At 38.8% G+C, this 20789-nt stretch overlaps 1 protein-coding gene across 1 annotated transcript in view; it reads right to left on the reverse strand.

Annotated features, from left to right (window-relative positions):
* The window catches only part of lrp1bb (low density lipoprotein receptor-related protein 1Bb), a 259749-nt gene that overhangs the window by 39636 nt on the left and 199324 nt on the right, over positions 1-20789 (reverse strand). The window contains exons 46-64 of the mRNA XM_072397335.1: positions 20230-20358; positions 19950-20069; positions 19035-19148; positions 18696-18845; positions 18363-18485; positions 13811-13930; positions 12821-12949; positions 12293-12415; positions 11214-11354; positions 10790-10977; positions 9260-9443; positions 9087-9172; positions 5995-6117; positions 3547-3728; positions 2124-2323; positions 1601-1789; positions 1308-1456; positions 942-1035; positions 684-800 (exon numbers count right to left, since the gene is read on the reverse strand). Coding sequence (XP_072253436.1) covers positions 684-800; positions 942-1035; positions 1308-1456; positions 1601-1789; positions 2124-2323; positions 3547-3728; positions 5995-6117; positions 9087-9172; positions 9260-9443; positions 10790-10977; positions 11214-11354; positions 12293-12415; positions 12821-12949; positions 13811-13930; positions 18363-18485; positions 18696-18845; positions 19035-19148; positions 19950-20069; positions 20230-20358 — 2661 coding nt within the window. The remainder of the gene's footprint in view (positions 1-683; positions 801-941; positions 1036-1307; positions 1457-1600; positions 1790-2123; positions 2324-3546; positions 3729-5994; positions 6118-9086; positions 9173-9259; positions 9444-10789; positions 10978-11213; positions 11355-12292; positions 12416-12820; positions 12950-13810; positions 13931-18362; positions 18486-18695; positions 18846-19034; positions 19149-19949; positions 20070-20229; positions 20359-20789) is intronic.

The raw sequence follows: 20789 nt of genomic DNA on the forward strand, positions 1-20789 counted from the left end.
ATGCAGTAGTGTCACAATATAAGGTGCAGATATGCCTGTTGTCTTGTAGCAGGCAGCATTTACGATTATCACGGTAACATGTAACCATGCATTTATCTTTATTTTAGCCTTAACTTGCTATATGTTTTGTACTGTCAGCCCTAACCAACCATGACTGACAGCAAAGTAGAAAAATGAGAAGTCCTTGAACAATAATGGGTTGGATGCAGATTGAACTTGGGTTCTGGTGTTTGAACATGCAATGTTTGTGCAGAATCTCATTTGTGAGTTTCATCTAATCCAATTTGCAAAAGAGAAAAACAGGTGCATGTAATGCTTGGAGTTTTTTTTTTATTATGCATGACAGTTTCACGTGATGCAAAACATGGGCATGTTAGGTTTTAAAAACCCTGAAAGTGAAGTAAATTTTCAATGTTTGAGCCTTGTTGTAAAACTGCTCCAATTTACGTCTTACACTAACTAGCTATTACAGATTCTGGAGTGAGACTGTTGCAACACCTGATGTCTTATAGGCTTTTCTTCAAAGAAATAATAATAAGAAAAATCCATGCTGATGACAATTTTTATATGTGCAGGAGCTATGAATGAAAAATTACAGAGATCCACTAATAATCATGGATTAATCATAATGCAGAGTTCTGACAGAAAATCAAAAAATAAGAAAACAGCCTCTGTTTCCTTACCACAGTTAGCTTCATCTGTGTTGTCACCACAGTCGTTCTCTCCATCACAGATGAAGGGAGGAAGAGCACAAAGGCCAGTTCCACACTGAAAACGCCCAGGCTGGCATTTGAATTCCGCTGTACAGAAGGAAGAATTAGCAATTAGGTAAAAGCTAAAAACACTCACAAACATGCAAGAGAAACAGAAAAAAATATTGTTTTGACTCGTTATGGTTTCTAACTGCTTCAAAGCCAACTTTGAAATAACAGAGCACTTACGGCAATCAGGAGGCTCGTCTGAACCATCCCCACAATCATCAACCGTGTCACACTTCCACCAGAAAGGAATACACTCATCCGTCCCACAGCGAAACTACATTGGAAAAAGGGAAGAAAAAAGTTTAGTCAACATAAATACTCAACAGTCTGTTTCGTCTTCAACCCTGATCAAAGCCATAGTTGAAATCAATAATACAGAAGCATTTCCTATGCCTCTCAGTACATGTTGGAAAAGGAATATTCTACAAATAAGCGAGCAAAGCAATTTGCTATCAGGGGTACTTTACTGATCCGTATAGACAAGCAAGCAACATGACGTTCTACACAGTAAATGTAAAAGTGGGATGGAAGATTACTGAGGCTGACCTGACTGGAGGTGCAGTTGGAGAGGCAGGTTTTATTGTCAGCGGCCAAGTAAAAATTTGTGGGGCAGGCACATTTGTGTTCCCCACCCGGGGAAAGAAGACATAAATGGCTGCATCCACCATTTGCAATCTGGCACTGGTGCTTGGGAACTGGACAGAAGGATAGAAATACATGACTGAATGACTCTATGACAAAAACCAGTTCCTTCTTAAAAGGAGAAAAAAAAGGATGCTCAAAACCACTGGTTGGCATGAAAGGACAAAGCGATTATGAGCACCAGATGGACTTCATACCTTCAGGCTGGCGCAGTGAGTGGTAAACCTTGATGGATTTGATGGCCTGCCAGGAGTTGAGGAGCTCAACGCCTTGAGCGCCAGTAGTCTTGTGAGCTCGTCGCAGGGATTTGGACTTCCCATCCGTCCAATACACAAAGTCCTCGAACAAAGTCAGTGCCATTACTCCTTGGATGTGATCATAGGACACTGCAAAAGGACAAATGACCATGCTGGCTTAAACTAAATTCTGTATTGTTCACTTTGGTAACCAGAGTGCAACTAATTGTGTAACAGGAGCAGTACTTCAGGAAATTTTAAAAAGATAAACACCATTTGAAATTTTATCATCAGTTCAATGCATAAGATTAACTAAATATTTGGTGATATTTCTTTAATATGATACACAATATTATCATCTTCATCTAATGTTAATATAAATATCAGCAATTGCACTGTCATGGCCATAGTAAGTGCTATTATATAATGGCAAAAACTGTTTCACTGATCTGTGTAACCAGATTTTGAAACTGTTTCATCTCACCTTTGCGCTTTTGGGTGCCATCCATGTTGGCGAAAAGGATGTGGTTGTCGTCCGCCCAATAGAGTCTCTTGTTGGTATAGTCAATAGTAAGAGCAGTGGGGCTATAGATCTCTGTGTCAATGATAACCATTTGCCCTCGGCCATCCATGCCTATCCGCCCAATGTGAGGAGGTTCACAGCAGTCTACCCAGAACACATACCTAGTCGGAAATATGGTAGAATCCTGAAAATCATGCATTACGGCATCCAATGTTTATCCATCCATTTATTTTTTATACCCGCTTAATCCAACTCAGGACTACATGGGGGCTGGAGCTTAACCCAGCTGTTATTGGGTGAGGATACACCCCAGACAGGCCATTGCCAATGTGTATGTGTGGGAATTTACACAAACAAGGTGATACATAATATATAGGATTTAAAAGGAACAAAGTCAGCATTTATAAGAAAAAATAACAAAGTTAATTAAAAAGGAACAATTTGAGAAGACACATGAATGGGGTCCAGAAAGAGTAAAATGAAAGATACATGCAAACAAGCAGAGGTAGAATTAAAGTGGAAGTTTGTTTTTTTTAAACCTGGACCTTATTTCTGGTATAAAATACGTTCATCTGCTCAACAATAACAGTTTGGTGAAAGTCGGCATCCTTCAGAAGATATTTAGATTACTCGAGATCCGCGTATTTCCATATAACGGAGAGAACAGGGCCATAGACAATACAGCCTCTAAATAAGGCATTATCTGTCTTTATTTCACCAATACTTTAAGACGAATAAATGAATGAACACGTACTATTGCATTTATTAGTTCATAGCTGTGTCTTGAATGTGACAGTAGCAATGGGCCTCAAAAAAGTTGGAACAGGGGCAAGAAACGGCTGGAAAAGTAAGGGATACCAAGGGATGCCCTCAGGTGGCACTGCATTAAAACAGATATGATTCTGTTTTGGAAATCACTATATGGGCTCAGGCACATATCCAGAAATCACTGCCTGTGAACACAGCTCATTGTGCCATCCACAAATGCCAGTTAAAGCTCAACCGTACAAAGGGGAATCCGTGCGTGAACATGATCCAGAAATGCTTGTCTTTTCTGGGCTAAAGCTCATTTAAAATAGAGGTAAAGTTTAAAACGTTACTGACACCTGTCTTTTTGGTAGCTAGCTAACACCTACAAGCTATTTTACAGCCACAACAGGTTTTCAACTGTTCCACAAATGTAGGGTTCCTCATATCCAGGAAAACATGAATAAAATTGTTAAGCACAAAATTAAATTCCTTGAACGTGTGCTGTACCTAACAATTATCAGATTTGAAATAAACTCTATCACAAACTATCACAATGCAGGTAAATTAATGCTTCTTAAGAAAACAGTACAGTGGGACAACATGGTGAGCTTGATAACAACGGAACTATACTCACCCTGTCTGGGGATCAAGAGCAAGATCTGTGGGGTTCTTAAGGCCAGAACTGATCAGAATGGTGGGGTAGAGGCCATTGGCTTTGGACACTTCAAGTGTTTTCCTTTCTGCATCACACCAGTACAGATTCTTTCCTATCCAATCCACTGCTAATGCGCTGGGCACCGCTGTCCTGTGTACTATCTATTAGTATAGAGAGGGAAGTGTTTGTTTATTGCACATTGAGATCATCAACATATTTTATAAATGCATGTAAAGAAATAAAATGCATTTAAGCTAAAGTACGAGGGACAGCATGATCAAATTACTTCAATTCACAGAAATAAAAAAATAATAAATAAAACGACTAGAGTCACTTTAATAACCCAAACAAATACAGTATGAATTATACATACTGTCTTTTTTCCTCCACACAACCTTAAACTCCATCTTAACATCCTGAAATTAAATGGATGTGCTTGTAGTGAAAATGACTGATTTTCTTTTGAGATCATGCCTTTGTTTGTTGCCATGGTAATGTCAATACATACATCTTACTGTGTGGCACAAAGGTTGTTCAGAAAACTGACGGCGATCATTAATGACCTACAGTTACAGACCAGAAACTGGGGTGATATTTTAATGCAGATTTCCATAGAAAATACTAGTTTCAAAAGACTTTTTTTTAAACAAAACATTGACAGTGAAATATCTGAATGTGCATCACACTAGATATTTTCTCATCTCCAGGACATTATTAAAGTCTTATCATTTGGTATTTTTCTACTACCACAGTGTCAACTTTGTGGGAAATGTAATACTATTTCTCTTTTTGAAATTACATTACTCCAATTTTGGAGCTGGGAATCCTTGTGTTACCTGCTCAGAGCCAAATGATTTCACATAGGTCCTGTATGTATGAGTTGACTAGTGTAGTGTGAGGAAAACCACATTAGTTTTGAACTTCTTTTAAAAGGTCAAGTAGCTTTGTCTAATGACTTTTAAATTAGAATCTATGGCTGAAAATCATCCACGCTGCTATATGATGGCTATGGCTATTTTTAGGCTATAGTATAGTGGCTGGCACAAAGCTACCAGATTAACCCTTTGCATTTGCATGCACAGTAGTGGGTGATTTGACCAGGAAAAACATGCAGATGTAATTTCATACAAACATGATCACCAGAATTTTGTCAATCATTTGCCAAAAAATAATTTGCATAATCTGCATAATTTCAAATACTCGAGGTCCACTTAATATATATAAAATCAGCTGTCAGCTTTTCCATAAAAGAAGAAAAATCAAGTGTATCCAGAGTATGTTTTAACTGTGCAGTGAATGCTGCTTCACCTTGGGCAGACACAGTCTTATTATTCCCAGACATTAAAAGTAAAAGCAGTGCAATTTTCGCAAGCCTTTGCCTATGCCATTGCTGCATTTAGTCTGTCACTGTTTTATTAACCCAACGTGTTTCCATGTATAGCAAGATGTGCTTGCATATTGTAAAGATAGCAATCAGTGAGAGTGATTTCGTCAACAATAGAGACTAATGATGGACACAGGAAAAATGCATTTAGATTATTGAAGGTAAAATTGATTATATTCAGGAGATATCTTCCATCAAATGAAAAATGGTTGCTGTGGCAGAATTCATCACATACGAAGGAGGGCAACAGCAAAATTTCAACAAGGAGTGCCGTAAGCCTACAGTTTCAGAAAAAAAAGAAAAATGTAACTGTATTTTTATCAAACAACTCACATCAGTCAAATGATCAGATTGTCTATTTCGAAAGAAAATCCACAGAAAAGATCCCTTCTCTTCAATCTTTTCCTCCCCATGCAGCAAACCTGTGCGAGTGACAGTGGATATCAGTGACTCTTTTAATTAACCTGATGTGAGAGGCTCCTGAAACTGTGTTTAAGTTTGTCCTCTTGCTAAGCTGTGACAGAGTCTCTAGCAGAGACTGCAGAAGGAATTGAGCTGAATATGTCTAATGTCCCACACACCAATACTAATGAGATGTGGCATGGGGGCCCAGCAGGTGTTATGCTGATGTCCCAGCATCCCCTATGGCTGAGCTGCAATCCCATGACCTTGACAAAACTGGCCATTACACCAGAGAGCAGCTTTGTGTCATCAGGCACGTCATCACTTGTCCGAAATCCATTGGTTATATTCATAAACACACATACAACACTTTTACACAGGTAGCTCAGTGGATTCTGACAGAACTTAAATGAAAAAAAAAATCATACTCCTTCACAAAAAGATTAAATGTAGCTGTCAGTAGCTAAACACTAATAATGAGCCACTTGGTCAACATACCTGGGGTTAAAATGAGTCATCTTCAACATAGAAAAGGAGTGGCTGACTATTTTATGGAATTGAGACAGAGCTCAGTAAAGCAAATGCAAATTGCCACAAGGCACCATATGGCACATGGTCACAGCAGCTCAATTCTTTAGTACCTTCAGGTCACTCCCATTGAGGCGCATTCTGTTGATCTTTCGTCCACTCGGCCTAGTTGAGTCCACCCAATAGATAAATTCCTTCTTGTAGTCAAAGTCTAGATGGATGATGTTGTAGAGGCCCTGAGAATTTAAATGAGAGCACAAGTACATAAAAACACATGTTTAATCAAGTAGAAATTAGTCAAGTAGAGTTACCTGTTAGAAGGTGAAAATACTGAGTTGTCACTCTCACTGCCAACAAAAGTATGCAACATTTAACAGTGATTATAAATTTGATGATTAAGTTCCACGCACTATTATCCCTTAAAGTGAAATAAAATTTGGGTCTATAAAACAGACATATTGCCCAGACTGTTAATTTACTCTTTACAGTGTATTCATGACACATAGTTGATACAGTTGTATTGTAATATTCATTGGAGGTCTGTGGAGTTTATTTAAACATAAACCAAAACACGAAAGTAATAAATGAGTTTGGGCTTTGTCAACAAACAAAACAGAAAATAAATATATAAAAAGAAAAAGAAACAACTAAACTTCTACAGAATTTCTTTCTGTGAAGTGATCCTTGCTGTACAGGCAGTATTGATTTGGGTGGTTTTCCCCAAGGTTTCAAGGCTTTCTGCAACACAAGCCATTTCAGGAGTGAGGGAAGAACAAGTTGAAGTCCTATCAAAGCAGAAGAGCGAAGCACTTTCCCTCAGTGTCATGCTCACAAGACCCCACTGTCAGTCAGACAGTGCAGCACCCCCACCCTGCTGTCTCACACTGTGGGTGCTGAGAAAACATGTCAGATAATCTGACGGGGAAAAATGAGACGTCTTCATCAGATCATCAACGCACTCAGAGACAGTCACCAACATGTCCTGGGGGAACCTTTCTGCACTCCAAATATCAGCTACAGAGATGAAACCTGCATGTCTCTTTCATCAGCACCTCTACAACAGGACATTTTTTTCTTTTCCTTTTTTTCCCCTCCTGTAAACAATAAAGATGAGAGTCCCCTCCTCCCAAAAACAACTCAAAGATTTACAACAGCATAGATATACATAAGAGTGATGGTGGCATTGTCAAAATAATGTATTTTAGTCCAAATCATAATAACTTTTTAACCCAAACCAGGTAGTTTTGATTTCATTACTACTCCTAACCGAGTGATATAATTGTCTAAACCCAACTAGCACAATGAGAAATGTGTTGTGTCATCATTCTATTAACTAATGGTGAGTCAAAAGGGGAAAAGCATTTATCACGTCGGTGGCTTTGATGCTTATCTTGCACATGCAAATGACTGAAAGTGTTGCATGTAGACACGCCATCCCAAACTTGTAAAGATTACATTTACTTTCTTTATGCTGCTTGTGGAGGTGGTACTTCACTGGGTGCTGCTGTGAATCATATTTAAGGGGATCATATTTTAAGTGGTTTTGATTGGATTACTTGTTGGTATAGAACCTATAAAATGGATCAAGAGCTTGGAAAAGAGTCTGAAAAAACAGAACACGGAAAGTGACCTAAAATAGTATAGCAGATAAAACATTGGGCATTATTAATATGCTACTAATTTCTTGATGCATATTCAACTCTTTCCTTTTCTTCTTGCACAAGACAGTGATGAGAAAGCAGTTGGCTTGTCAGCTCACTGTTTTGATTGTAGGTACTAACCCAAAGACAACTTTTAAGGACAGTTTCCATAGTAACAGCTTCCAACCTTTCAACCTTTTTATTAACAAGACTAATGAAATAGCTTTTCACGGAATCCTTAATGTGCAGAATTCACGAGTCGTCTCTTTGTTCTCTCACTTAATTAGCAATAAATATGAACTTAAATAAACAATAAAACACCTCCAAAGGAAACAAGAGTAAAATCATTGAAATATACTGTGGTTGCATGATAAAAGGCAAAATATTTGCTCGATGTGGTCCAAAGGCGAGTGAGAATAAATATCTTTTCAGTGTTTTTTTGTTTGTTTTGTCAATGAGCAAAGATTATGTTGAAATATTTTGTTTGTTTTATGTCTCTTCGAAGAAATAGGGTACACCACAGAAAATTTATAATGATAAGTTACAGGATTGTGTCCACCATTTTCAGGTTTAGTCACAAAAATTGCCGTTCAAAATAAGTCATTGAGGTTAAGGATTATATTCCTCTTAACACTGATCTTTTTGCTCACTAATTGGATAATAAGCCAAAAAAACTATACTGTTGATAAACAAATTATTGAGTTAAAAGTACACGAAAAATATTTTGATCATAAAAAAAAGAATTTTTTAAAAAGTGTTGGGAATCCAGAAATGCATTAGGGAGTTGTGTTCATACCTTGGCAAAAACTGAGCTGATGTCAGAGCCTTTAAACTTCCTCCTCTTTTCTCTTTATTTTGCTCCTGCCTTATATATCCTCAGGATCTCCTCTTTAACTCCTCTGGATTTAGTGTCTTACTCCAGGCATTACTTGGACTTGCAAAGCTCATTCAACAGCTTTACATGTGTGAACAACTCATCCAAACAGATTATATTAAAAAATGCCAGAATTACCCATAAAATCTCTCAAGAAGCACAGCATCAAAACCAGGGCAGAAAAATCTATCAGAAAAACTTTGAGAATCACACAACATCGGATCGGAGTTGCTGCTGTATATTGCCACTCCTGTTGCACTATTCATGGCACATGCAACCAGGAATAAAATTATTGAAACCTTTTTTAATTATTCATTTATGTGATTTGCAAAAGAAAGACTGAACATATTCTTATTTCAGTTGATGCATCAGAAATTTGAATGTTTATTAAAAACTTCACTTAGCTATTTTTTCCCTTATTTCATTTATATTGCTCGTGTTAGGTCAATGTTTAGAAGCTGTTAGAGGTTTTTTTGTTTCAGCTCAGCATCTTCAATGTGCGCGTCTGTTTTCTTGTTCTCCTTATGGAGGGGATTTAAAAATATAATTTCGATTTATTGTTAGAACTGTCCAACTGTTTCAGCTTTACAAAAAATGCATTAAAATCATTATCAGTAAGGTGTACACTAATCTTAACTCAAGGTAGAGTATTCTATTACGGATCAGAAGTAATGGTGAAGGTATCACTTACCTGTTTCAAGATGGTGTAATTGGAACCATCCACACTGAGTTTGCGAATCTCATGGTGGTCCGCCATAATGAGAAATGGCTCCTCAGCTGAAATGAAGGAGATGCAGCATTAGAGGATGTACAGTTGTGAGCTTAAATTCTGCAGGTTGTGAGGGGGAAAAAAATCCAGCTGACCCGACAAAGCTTTGCATGTGTTAGGGCTTCGATCCATGGCTTCGTAACCATCCACACACAGGCATCTGTAGGACCCATATGTGTTGATACAGCGCTGGCTACAGGGAAGGGTAGTGGAGCATTCATCAATATCCACACAAGTCTTCCCATCATCTTTCAGGTGGAAACCAGGCCAACATTTACACTGTTCATGAAAAAGGAACACAAGAAAAAACACACAGAGGAAAATGACAGCTCTGATCGTTGGTGGCAAACTCATAGTACAAATGAATTTTACCCAGATGTATAATGTTTCTCCCAGCGCTTGGCCTTTCCTGGCCTTTTAGATGCCCATCAGGCTCATAATCAGAATGTTGCTGTCTGTCATGTGTTTATACGTTTACACTGCTGATCTTTTTGTTACTGTAAAACTCATCCTTGAAAGGCTGCTATCCCTCATGCCATGTTATTGCCGAGGTGTGTATTTTTAAATGCCAAAGTAAGGCATTTACAGATAGTTTTTCAAAAGATTCTTGCCACTTGTTTCAACTCTATAAGTCACAGGGGTTGTTAAACTGCAAGTTTTAATTGGTGCTTTGCTTTAACAGAGAAAGCACCAAAGCCAGGCAACCAACATATATGATGGCATCAGATCCACAGTACATATATTCTGTTCCTCAGCCCCAAAATTCAATTGAACTTCAGCAACCAAGTCCCTCGGAAAAATAACCCAGAGTGCTTGTATCAGCTGTCCTACACCAACTGCAAATCCCTTTCTTATCCAAAGTTATAACCTTGAGGGTCTTCTTGCTGATCTTCCTGTTCAGGGCACAAATGGATGAGCTGAGGCACTGCATTGATGTGCTCTCTGTCCACATCTGCTCCTGTCTTCACAAGGAAGAGCAGCTTTCTGTGCTTTCAGACACTTTTCTCATACATTAAACACCATCTTGTGGAGAAGTATAAGAGGAAAGTCCACGGATAAAAGCATAAAAATACCACAGTCAGGCACAGTCTACTGAAACACTCAAGTAGTTGAGGCCTTGACCTGGATTCAACTAAATGCCACCATTGCCAGAAAAAGCACAAAGCCACAACACAGTGATGGAGCTCAGGCAGTTGCTGGCTTATCCTTAAAACCCCTCTTCCATTTTTCAAGGTTAAAAAGTAACATGTATATATCCTCCCACCCATCTTTATCTGTTTAATGATGTGCAAAGTAAGGCTTGATTTATTATCAGTCATTAATCATTCATGTCCACACCACAACTGATATGAGCTCAACGTTTTACCTGGAAAAACTGCTGGCAGTTAGAACTGCAGGTCAGCAAAGTCTTTTAATTAAAATCTTACACTCTGATGATATACTTGGATATTTTAATGCGTATCAAACTGTCAAATGTAGCACATGGTATAGCTGTAACTTATCTCAATATCCAGTAGTTATCTTACCACGTGCACTTCTACTGTAACTGTTTTTTGCTTTAGCTGGACATATGGATTATGATTGGGAATTCAGTTTCAAGCTCCCAAACTCAGCTTGTCACTTACCTTGTAGCCTACAGTGAGATCCTGGCAATCCTGTGTGCATCCACTGACCCTGCGGTTCAAGCATTCGTTCACATTGCAGTTCCTCTCATCTGACCGGTCTCCACAATCATCCTTCCCATCACACAGATTCCCTTCAGAAATGCAGCGCCCATTGGAGCACATGAAGAAAGAGCCATTGCACAAGCTTCCTGAAAAGAGCAAAAAATGACTGTCACTGGCACAACGCCCTGGGGCTCCTCAACAAAGCTTGGGAGTGTCTTTGACCTGACAATGAAGCTGAACACATTAATTCTTTTCAGAAAATCTCTCTTGGTTGCGACACCTTTATGTTTCCCACATATGAACCCACCAGTTTCTTTGGCGATCAGTGCAGCTGGTGACACTTATGAAGAGATTCCAGCTGTGAGCCAAACAGTAGTCTTACCTGCAGCAAGACATTTAAGGTTCAGAGGCAGTTCGTCAGAGTGATCAGGACAGTCTGCGTAGCTGTCGCACTCCCACTGAGCGCTGAGAAGACAGCGGCCGTCCCCACAGCGAAATTCCTCAGATCCACAGGAGCGGTAGACTGAAGAGAGAAAAAAAAGAGAGGCCCTTTCATCAAGTCAAACTTGGCTTCTTTGTAATTTTAGCATTATATAAGGCAGAACTTTGGCAGAATTAAGAATTAATTATGTAAAGCAGCTACACAGGCAGGATTTTCATGATCGCTTATGATATCAAAATGAGTCACTGTTAAAGTGTAAATAGAATTATTGCTGATCAACAATTCAAGCCATCTGGAGGTATGACGGTATTCACCGGTGCACTGGCCAATATTTTGAGCGTAAATACACGTTTCATCAGCCAGCCAACATAAATCAAAGCTGCAACAGAGATGTCTCTTTAATTGAATCAAAGCAAATAGTAAATGCACAAATAGGGGTCAAAATGTCAACAAATATCCAAACAAATGCATACACTCTCTTTGGATGGCTCTAGAATAACACTGTTTCAAACATTGGATGATTTGATCTTCACAAGCTTTAAAAAAAGTTATTTGATTAGTATTTATTCATAGAAAATAATCTATGGAACTAATCCTACATTAATTATAAATAGTTCTATTGTATTTCATCATTTTGTATTGACAATTGGCCCTAAGGATGCTGTAACTATATCAAACAGTGCTCACCAAGTTCATTGTTCTCTTTTAACATGCTTAAATTAAGTTGTAATAAGAAAAATATGGTTCCAGAAAGTGTTTGTTACCAGCAATATGTAGAAACCATTAAAATGTGTCCATTCAGAGGCAGATTGTTGGGTTCATTGTTAAAGTTACTATTTCACTTTTTCTTAAGATTATTCCCTAAAACTGTCATGCATCCTTCAAACTGGAAATAGTTTACCCACGCCTGTCTTACTAAACTTTGTTTTACAAACCTGCCAAGTGCAGCTTTCATTGGAAGCATATGTTTGCACCACTGGTGAATATTAAGAGCAAAGGAGCAAGATAAATCTACTTGCCACATTCCACCGACTCATCAGATCCATCTCCACAGTCGTTATCGTGGTCGCAGACGAATCGCTGGGGGATGCACGCTTTGTTGCGGCAGCGAAACGAGCTGTCATCACATGTGTTGTTGGGTGCTGATGCACGAAAAGAAAATGGATTCAAATGCTAATGAGTGGATAAACATTTCTTTCTTCATATGGAATGCAGAATGCCAAGAGCATAACATTTCACCTCATGCTAATACACTGGGTGTGTTTAGTAATTGTTTTCCACAGCTAAGTAGACTTGATTCAAAGCAGAAACAGCACTGATTAGATTACACCACTTAGTGACGGCAGCATTTGTGCAAAAGCCTGCAATTGTCTAATTATCTGCTACTTTACACTATAAGCATGTTTCTCTTGTTTTTGGCGCAATTTTTGTTTTGGTTATGTCTCATAAGTGATCTTGCATCATCTAAGAACAATAACGTAAAAGCAAGCAGTGATATGTTCTTTAGAAAATGTTTTAGAACTGGAAGCTTTAAAAGGCTAATTTACCACAGCCAGCTGCAGCGAGTTCATCACTCCCATCAGGGCAGTCCCTTTCCCCATCACAGAGCCAGCGTTTTGGAACACAGGCATATGACCCTGGGCAGCTGAAAAGCCCTGGAGCACAAGTTACTGTCCCTGGGAGGAAAACAGGACAACATCATCTACTTTGCAAGGCCTGGGAATACAGTGGGTTAAGTGCACAAAAGAGAAAAGAGTTTTTGAGTTGAAGCAGATGTTTTCTTTTTTGTTGTTGTTTATCCAAGATGCCACCTTCTGGTATCAATGAAAGCATGCCAGTAATTCCAATAAATCAAGGCAAATAGTAGATCATAAATGTTTTGGTTATGGCTCTGAAATTACTTCCCTTTATGACCTACAAACAAACTTTAATTTTCACTATGCAGCAGTTCTCGAGAGCTAACACAAATGTGCTTTTATGAATAATAATTGTTAAGCTGAATTCTCTACGTCAGCAGTACTTGCCCTTATCTAGGGACTGCCCTTTAAGGCAAAACAGACCAGGAGAAAAATTGGCTGCACTGAGAAACAAAGGTAAATACAGCAGTTCAGTTGGGCGTGTGAGGCTAAAATGCACATATCGCTTTTGACAAGAATTGTGCCTTTAGAAACCTTTGGACCGTTTCATTAATATTTCTTTGACACTCCATTACAGTCAAATTATACAACCAATGTTCACAGCAATTCCTGTCTTCATTGTGGCTGGTTTCATTTTGTTTTATTGTAAAATTCATTACACATACATCTCATTTGCCCATTGAAATAGCTATGCCTCTTGGGCCTCTGCGATGAAAAATCTATTTGCCTCGGCACTCACTCGAATTATCAGAAATGCCTGCAGTCTCATTTGTTGCCTCATTAAGACAGCCTCATTTTCACTTCTGCTAGAGGAATGCATGAAGCTATAACCCATAATATAGTGGATGTGACCTTTTTTATCAACAGCAAATTCCTCGTGACATCTGAAAGGGCACTAACCGCAGATCTGTACGCTCTCGTCAAGACCGTCCTCGCAGTCATTCTCACCATCGCACAGCCATTGCTTTGCAATGCACTTGTTCTTCGAGCAGGCAAACTGGTTCCACAAGCATGACGAGTCTGCAAAGGGCAGTGGAAAAGGAATATCAATGCTATAAATCAAACAAAGCGAGGGGGAAACAACAGCTGTACCAAAACCTGGAGAAGGGGGAGAGCATTTTTGATCAAAACACAACAAGTGGGCTGGAACTTAACTGCCTCCTGGCGTACTATTTTTCTCTGAAAGTTGTTTGTTTAGCAGCAGGAAAAATGGACTGCCACACAAGGCGAGGATGAGTGTTACTCATCTTTCTCTCATAGAATAAAATATTTTACAAGAATGAAATATAGAATAAAATCATAGAATAAAATATTTTGCAAGAAATTTAAAGGAATCTACTACCTACTGGAAATAGAATTAAAAAAATCCACACATATCCAGACACTTCAGTATGAAGATTTATTTTCTCTTTTTAAACAAACATCATGGTTCTAATGACAAGAAACAGCTGAGTGCTGACAAAGACAACACTTGGTTGATTGCTGTGGGTAAGCTATTGTGAAAAATGAGAATATACAGTATTCATAAGCTATTTAAAATTTGTGTCACTGAGCCACCTTCTCTCCATGGGGAGTTGCTCTGTGGTCTCATTTTCTCAGATGTCAGGCCGGGCTAAGTCTGCCAAAGCTTTGATAAGATGTAGAGAGGGGAGGGGAATGTGGGCTCCAGGTCAGAACACAGTGCAGGGAATTATGGATCCAGCTAAGGGTGGGGGGTAGCAAGGGAGGAGGTCTCTCACACTGCGTTCCCTTCCTTCCCGTCAGACTTTGTACATCACACCAGCTTCATGTGTACTGATACTAGGATGTAAGATAAGGATGTTATAACCATCAAATGGCTAAATCTAGAAACTATGATTATCCAGACTTTCTGAGCATGATAGCACATTTGCACTTCAAATGTGAACAGCTGCTTCAAGTGTATAACAAAATAGCAGGTCTACTGCACATTAAATGTATCAAAGGAACCCTTTCATGTCTCATTTTCAATAGTGTTTTGCATGGATGAAGGAAAGGCTTATGCATTGTGAAGTGACAAATGACAGTTTCCTCTAATCAGATGTGGAATTTGAAATTTCTGAAACGTAATGACATTTTCCTCAAACCACATTGCTTTTGTAGTCAGATTATCGGTGACTGTGGCTTTTTATATGATAATTAACCCAGTGGAATGGGAATATTGTCTATTTGTCCTGGAAAAGCTATTCAGAACTTCTCAAAGATGTATGGCATAATTCACATCAGTTCTGTTACAGGCACATTTGAAGCACAGAATGTTATCACTTCACACAGACCAAAATTATATTTCCAGATAAATGAATGGAAATCCTGTTCATGTATTTTCTCTCTCTCTAACAACATGCCAGGGCAAATGATAAAATAAATCAGATAACTCAAAAAAGCATTACACATGAAAATTGCATTGCACTGAACTGCTTTCTACTATTGTTTGTGGCTAAATGTGACAAAGATGCGTGTTAATTATGCAGTAAAATTAAACCATATTTGTCTTATCAAACACTCTCAATGGTATCAGAGACGTATAAGTTCTGTAGTCACATTTTTAGCCCTATTCTTTATTACATCATCAGTCTTAAACTTCTGGGGCATGACTGGTTTAAAGGAAGAAAATATCACACAAAAACAAGAACTCTTGCCAGGCTCGATGTGCAGCTGTCCTTACACACATCATATCACACGTCATATCAGCTCTTTTCGAGGCTTGAACACAGACATCAGATCGTCAGTTCCAAATTTTCAAATCCAATTTGTGCCACATTAGTATGCGTTCGAAATCAGTTATATATCATACATACATGGCTTTGGGAAAGGAGTGAGGACACTAATATCAGAATCCATCCAGCTTTTTGCTGTTATGCATGTCCTGAGCGTTATTTTCATGAACTTGCACCACTACTACAGAACTGCTACGTCGCCTCGCATGGCCATGTTTCTGTGTCGTTCTTCACCGAGCCTGTACAAACTTCTCCTTAGCTGGCTAGCTTCTCATTTCATCTGTTCCTCACAGTGCATGCAAATTGTTGCATGGTATTTAGATGGGCTAAATAACGTACACAGCATATAAAGAAAGACTTTTTGAGACTTTCATTGGTGCTCCACAACTTTAGGGAGCAGAAATCCTCAACCACAGCACTGACAATTCATCACATTAATAAAGACGTTATGGACGTGTTAAAATTTGAGTTTTAGAAGAGGGGGACATCCTCATTTGCTTATATATAGCAGCAGATGCATCAGAAGAGGCTATTTAATGAGTTCTTACATTTTAAAATATGCAAAACAGTCAATGAGAAGAGCAAACCAATAGGTTGACAATTTGAATATAGGTAGCAAGCCCCCCCCCCCCCCCCACAAACGCTGTGTGCTTGTAGACGAATTAATTAGATCTTATAACCATGTATGTCTGTGACAGCGATGAAGTTTAACAGCAACTCTGACCACCGACATTAAAGCACCCACATCACTTTGCTTTGATGCCAAACACACTGACATGTGAACGGGTATGTGTGCAAGCTGTTGGTTTTGAGGTTAAATTACTTTAATCAATACCATGACTTAATTATGGCCCTCCTGTTTAATTGGAGAGATCTCAACTTTGTCATCCTGGGTTCTGCATACATTAGCATACATTAAAGCATAAGTAAGAATGCTCTGCCTCCGGTGAAGGAAGTAGAGGAGTGGCATTGTAATGTGTAATCCTCTCATATGTCACCACTTTGCAGCTGAACCCATATTTCCATATTCAGTATAACCTCTCCGGTGACTGATGGCTCATTAATTACTTGTTGCAGTGGAAGTGCTGTATATTATAATTCAAAGGGAAGAAGTGGAAAAATGTCAGTCCTCAACAGACTCACTCTGATTTCAGGGTCAGAATTAGATTTACAAACAAGCAGCAACAGTGTGTTGAGAAATCTCAAACACACAATGAGGGGAAGCAAAGCAAATTCAAAATAATTTATTTGATTGGAAGATAAACAATCATCTTGTCTTTGTGCCCCCTTCCAAATTTCCCCCAAGTCACGACATTCACAAATGTGTACATGAGAGAGAGGGTGAGTGTCTGTACTGATTGGTAGGAACATCATAACATTACTTTTTCCTCACATAGCAAACAACTGTACTGAGTTTTAAAATATTGTTCATTAATATTGTCATCATTAAACCATGCATATGAACACTTTACTTGGCGTAGGCCATTGATGTCTGATTCTCCTCTTAACAGCCTGACATACATGTTCAATAAGAGAATAATGTGGACTGCAGGCAGACCAGTCAAACACATAAGACACGCTATTGTAAGTGTCCTTTTTTTGCAGAATGAGGCCTGACATTGTCCTGCTCAAATAGCCACCTACCTCCTGGGATAAAATGCCACTTTAGTGGTTGTCTATGCGTCTTCATTATTTTAATAAATGCCACTGCATCAATGGTAATTCCACACTTATGCAAGCTATCCATGCCATGGACACTGATACACCCCCACACCATCTCAGACACTGGCTTTTGCTTTTAACTGGATGCTTTTTGTCATCATTGTTTTTCTTTTTTGGTTTTTGTTTTTCCCACGCAGCTAAAAGATGGACTTATCAGAGACGAGCTTGTCTTCTGCACAGTTGATATGATGACTCCTTCTTGTGTAATACACTTTCAGGTTACATTTCTGGATACAGCAGTGGCCTGTATTGAGTGAAAATGGTTCTCCAAGGTACTCTTGAGCCCATGTGGCTATATTGATCATGATGGCATGATAAGGTCACGCGCATCCAGCAGTAAGCAGTGAAAACAGTTCAAAGCAGTTCTTTGCAACATCTCATTGAAAAAAAATTACACCCTCACCTGTGACTAATTTATGAAAGCGAATCGTAACCATAATTCAATGAATTGGGGTTGGGGAATTGAGGGTGCGTCAACCCGGTTGGGACATAGAAGGGAGTGCCGCTGATCATTTAGTTTGGGAGCCGCTGATCTACATTATAAAAGTTATTTCTAGTGACAGTCACATCAACAATGATCAGGTTATAACTTTGGCACAAAGTATCAAATGGCAACAATTAAGTTTATTTGTGAACACAGTCCCTTTACAAATAATAGTAATAAGGAATTTAATTTCAAATGTCTATTTCTTTTTCATTTTAATTAAGTGAAAGATTGAGCACTCTTGAAGAAGAAAATTGAAATGCAAATAGGATGATTGATTACTAATTTAATTTATGAGACAAATAATGCAGCCACATATTTAAAATGAAAAAGCATTTCTGCAAAGGTATTTTGATTTGAATTATGGTTATGATTAGCTTCCATACTAATTAACCAACACATTGTTGAGTCTTTTCATTTCAATAAAGTAAAATCTAGGATTAAGGTACCACATTGGAACTACTCAAGATTAAATTAGGTCTTCCACGAGAGGTAAAATATGTTCCCCTACCACACTGGAATTCATCTGCTCCATCTTCACAGTCTTTTTGGCCATCGCACAGCCAAACACTAGATATGCAGTTACCACTTGGACAAGCAAAGTGGCCCTCCTCGCACTTCTGCCCATGAGAAACTGGAACATACAACAAAACCAAGTCAGTCCTGTAGGCATTCTTGATGAATGAAGTCATTATCTTCTCCTAAGCTCTGTCTGAATCTCTTGTTCCACTGCCATAATCATCTCTGAAAATGAGATCTGTCTTAAGTCTTTTCTAATTGAAGCTGGATTTCTTGATGTGTCCCTGAAAGCACGGGCAAAGAGTGCGTCTTTGTCGCTGCTCACCCTGGCAATTGGTTTCGTCAGCATAGTCTCCGCAATCATTTGCACCATCACAGATCCATGACGGATGGATGCACAGCGAGGTGGAGTTGCAGCTGATGAAATCTTTTTCTTTTACTCCCAGCTTGTAAAAGTGAGAGCATTCTGTGTGGTCTGAGTACAAAACACAATAAATGCATTATCACAATGACACAGATAGGGGAGTTGAACACAAAAAGTGTAGCTAAGATTCATTCTGATCCAAGTTATGAACAAGTGACTGGATATATCTGATCTGCTAGAGATCAGGCTGTATGTATGTTTTCAGTTTGACTGCAATGCAAAGCTGACTGAAGGACTTACTGCAGTTTTTTTCATCTGAGGCATCGGCACAGTCAATGACCTGGTTGCACCAAGCTGAGCTAGGTACGCAGTTCCCATCCTTGCAAGATAATTCTGATGAGCCACATGTGACATCTGTTGGAGACAATTAGCATTTCAAAAGGATGTACCAAAGCACAGAGAGTACAGGTATGGCTCACAATGATTCATAGCCACATTCTAGGAGGACTGAAAATTAGCTCCTGGTTGTATGCAGTCTGAAAGATACTTTTTTTAAATTCAGTGTTTGTGCATTTGCAATAACAGCTGTCTGAATTGCATGCCCTATTTAGTGCTGTGCAGCAGTAAATCATAATTAATGTAATATATAATACCTCTGCATTTTCTTATCAGTATGTTACTTACTAATAAGTAAGTGTTGTAATGTTAATAGAACAAATTTTTGTTGGTTTCCCATTGAAAAAAAGAAAAGTGGCAGATAATGGCACACCATACTGAGATAAACTCCTTCCTGAGAACTTGGACTGCTGAGCTGGAAAGTCCTCATTAATTATCAGCCTACTGCTGTCTCCTTGTGGGTCCAGTCAGCTTGGTCTGAATCTATGTGCATCAACAATTTCCCACTATCACCAATTACACCATGGAAATATCCAGAACTGGAAAATCACATCATAAATACCATCAAACATTAAATCCCTCTAGCAATATTGAAATAACACCAAATATTGAATAGACCCGCGGAAGGAGTTTCCAGGGGTAGTGGTCGGGCGTCTCTTTTAATTTGCACACTACTTATGATCTTGGGGCTCATTAGACAGTGAAGGCTAAGCGCAGCATGTGGCCTCGCGTGTTGCATTAACATGAGCATTAGTGTGACTGGATTCTGCCCTGAGAGGCAGAACGGATAGAAAAGGAGATCAAAAGGCTGCAACTCACTGCTACAGAAGGCTTCATCAGAGTTATCCCCACAGTCATCGATCCCGTCACAGAAGCGACTACTGGCCACGCACCGTTGGTTGTAGCAGGGTCTAAATCCTCTTCGACAGTTTCTGTTGTCTGAACAGATTGAACTGTGTGAGTGAATCACAAATGACTAAAATACCTTCCAAATACGAGGCAGTTAAATAGCAATTAATTAAACAACAACTCTAAAGCAACATATTCACAATGCTTGACATTTCCCTCCATTTATATAGATCAGTTAATTTTGCCTTACCACAGTACTGCATCTTCTCATCTGATTTATCTTTGCAGTGAGCTGTTCCATCACAGGTCATCTGGTAGTTTATGCACTCTCCATTCCCGCACTCAAATTCAGTGTAAATGTTGCATGAGGAGTTCTCTGCTGCAGATGGAGATAGAGAAGTGGATGGCTGTCAAAACAAACTCTATACATACCAGTTAAATAAGAGGCTTCATTTCAACATACATGCTCCAGTACATATATTCCACTGACTCAGCTTTAGCTCAAAAGTTGTGAATTTCATAATGGCATTCAATAACGTAAACTTAAATCTGGCTGTGATATATGTGAAATATTCAGATATTACTGTTTGAACTACAGTTGTACACTGATCTAGAAGTAAATGCCAACATGAACAGTCTTTAAGCACACATTGACATCCCATCAATAATTATCTCTCAGTTATCCCCTCTGCTTTGCTACATGCACTTTCACAAGTTAGAAAGTTACTAAACTTCTCCCTGCTTTAATAATGAGGTGAATATGGTTGTTTAAAAGCCTGCCATCCTCTGTTTTGACACCAAAACTACAGT

The sequence above is a fragment of the Leuresthes tenuis genome, unplaced genomic scaffold (assembly GCF_036924035.1).
Source record: "Leuresthes tenuis unplaced genomic scaffold, fLeuTen1.0.hap1 SCAF_12, whole genome shotgun sequence".
Lineage (NCBI taxonomy): Eukaryota > Metazoa > Chordata > Actinopteri > Atheriniformes > Atherinopsidae > Leuresthes > Leuresthes tenuis.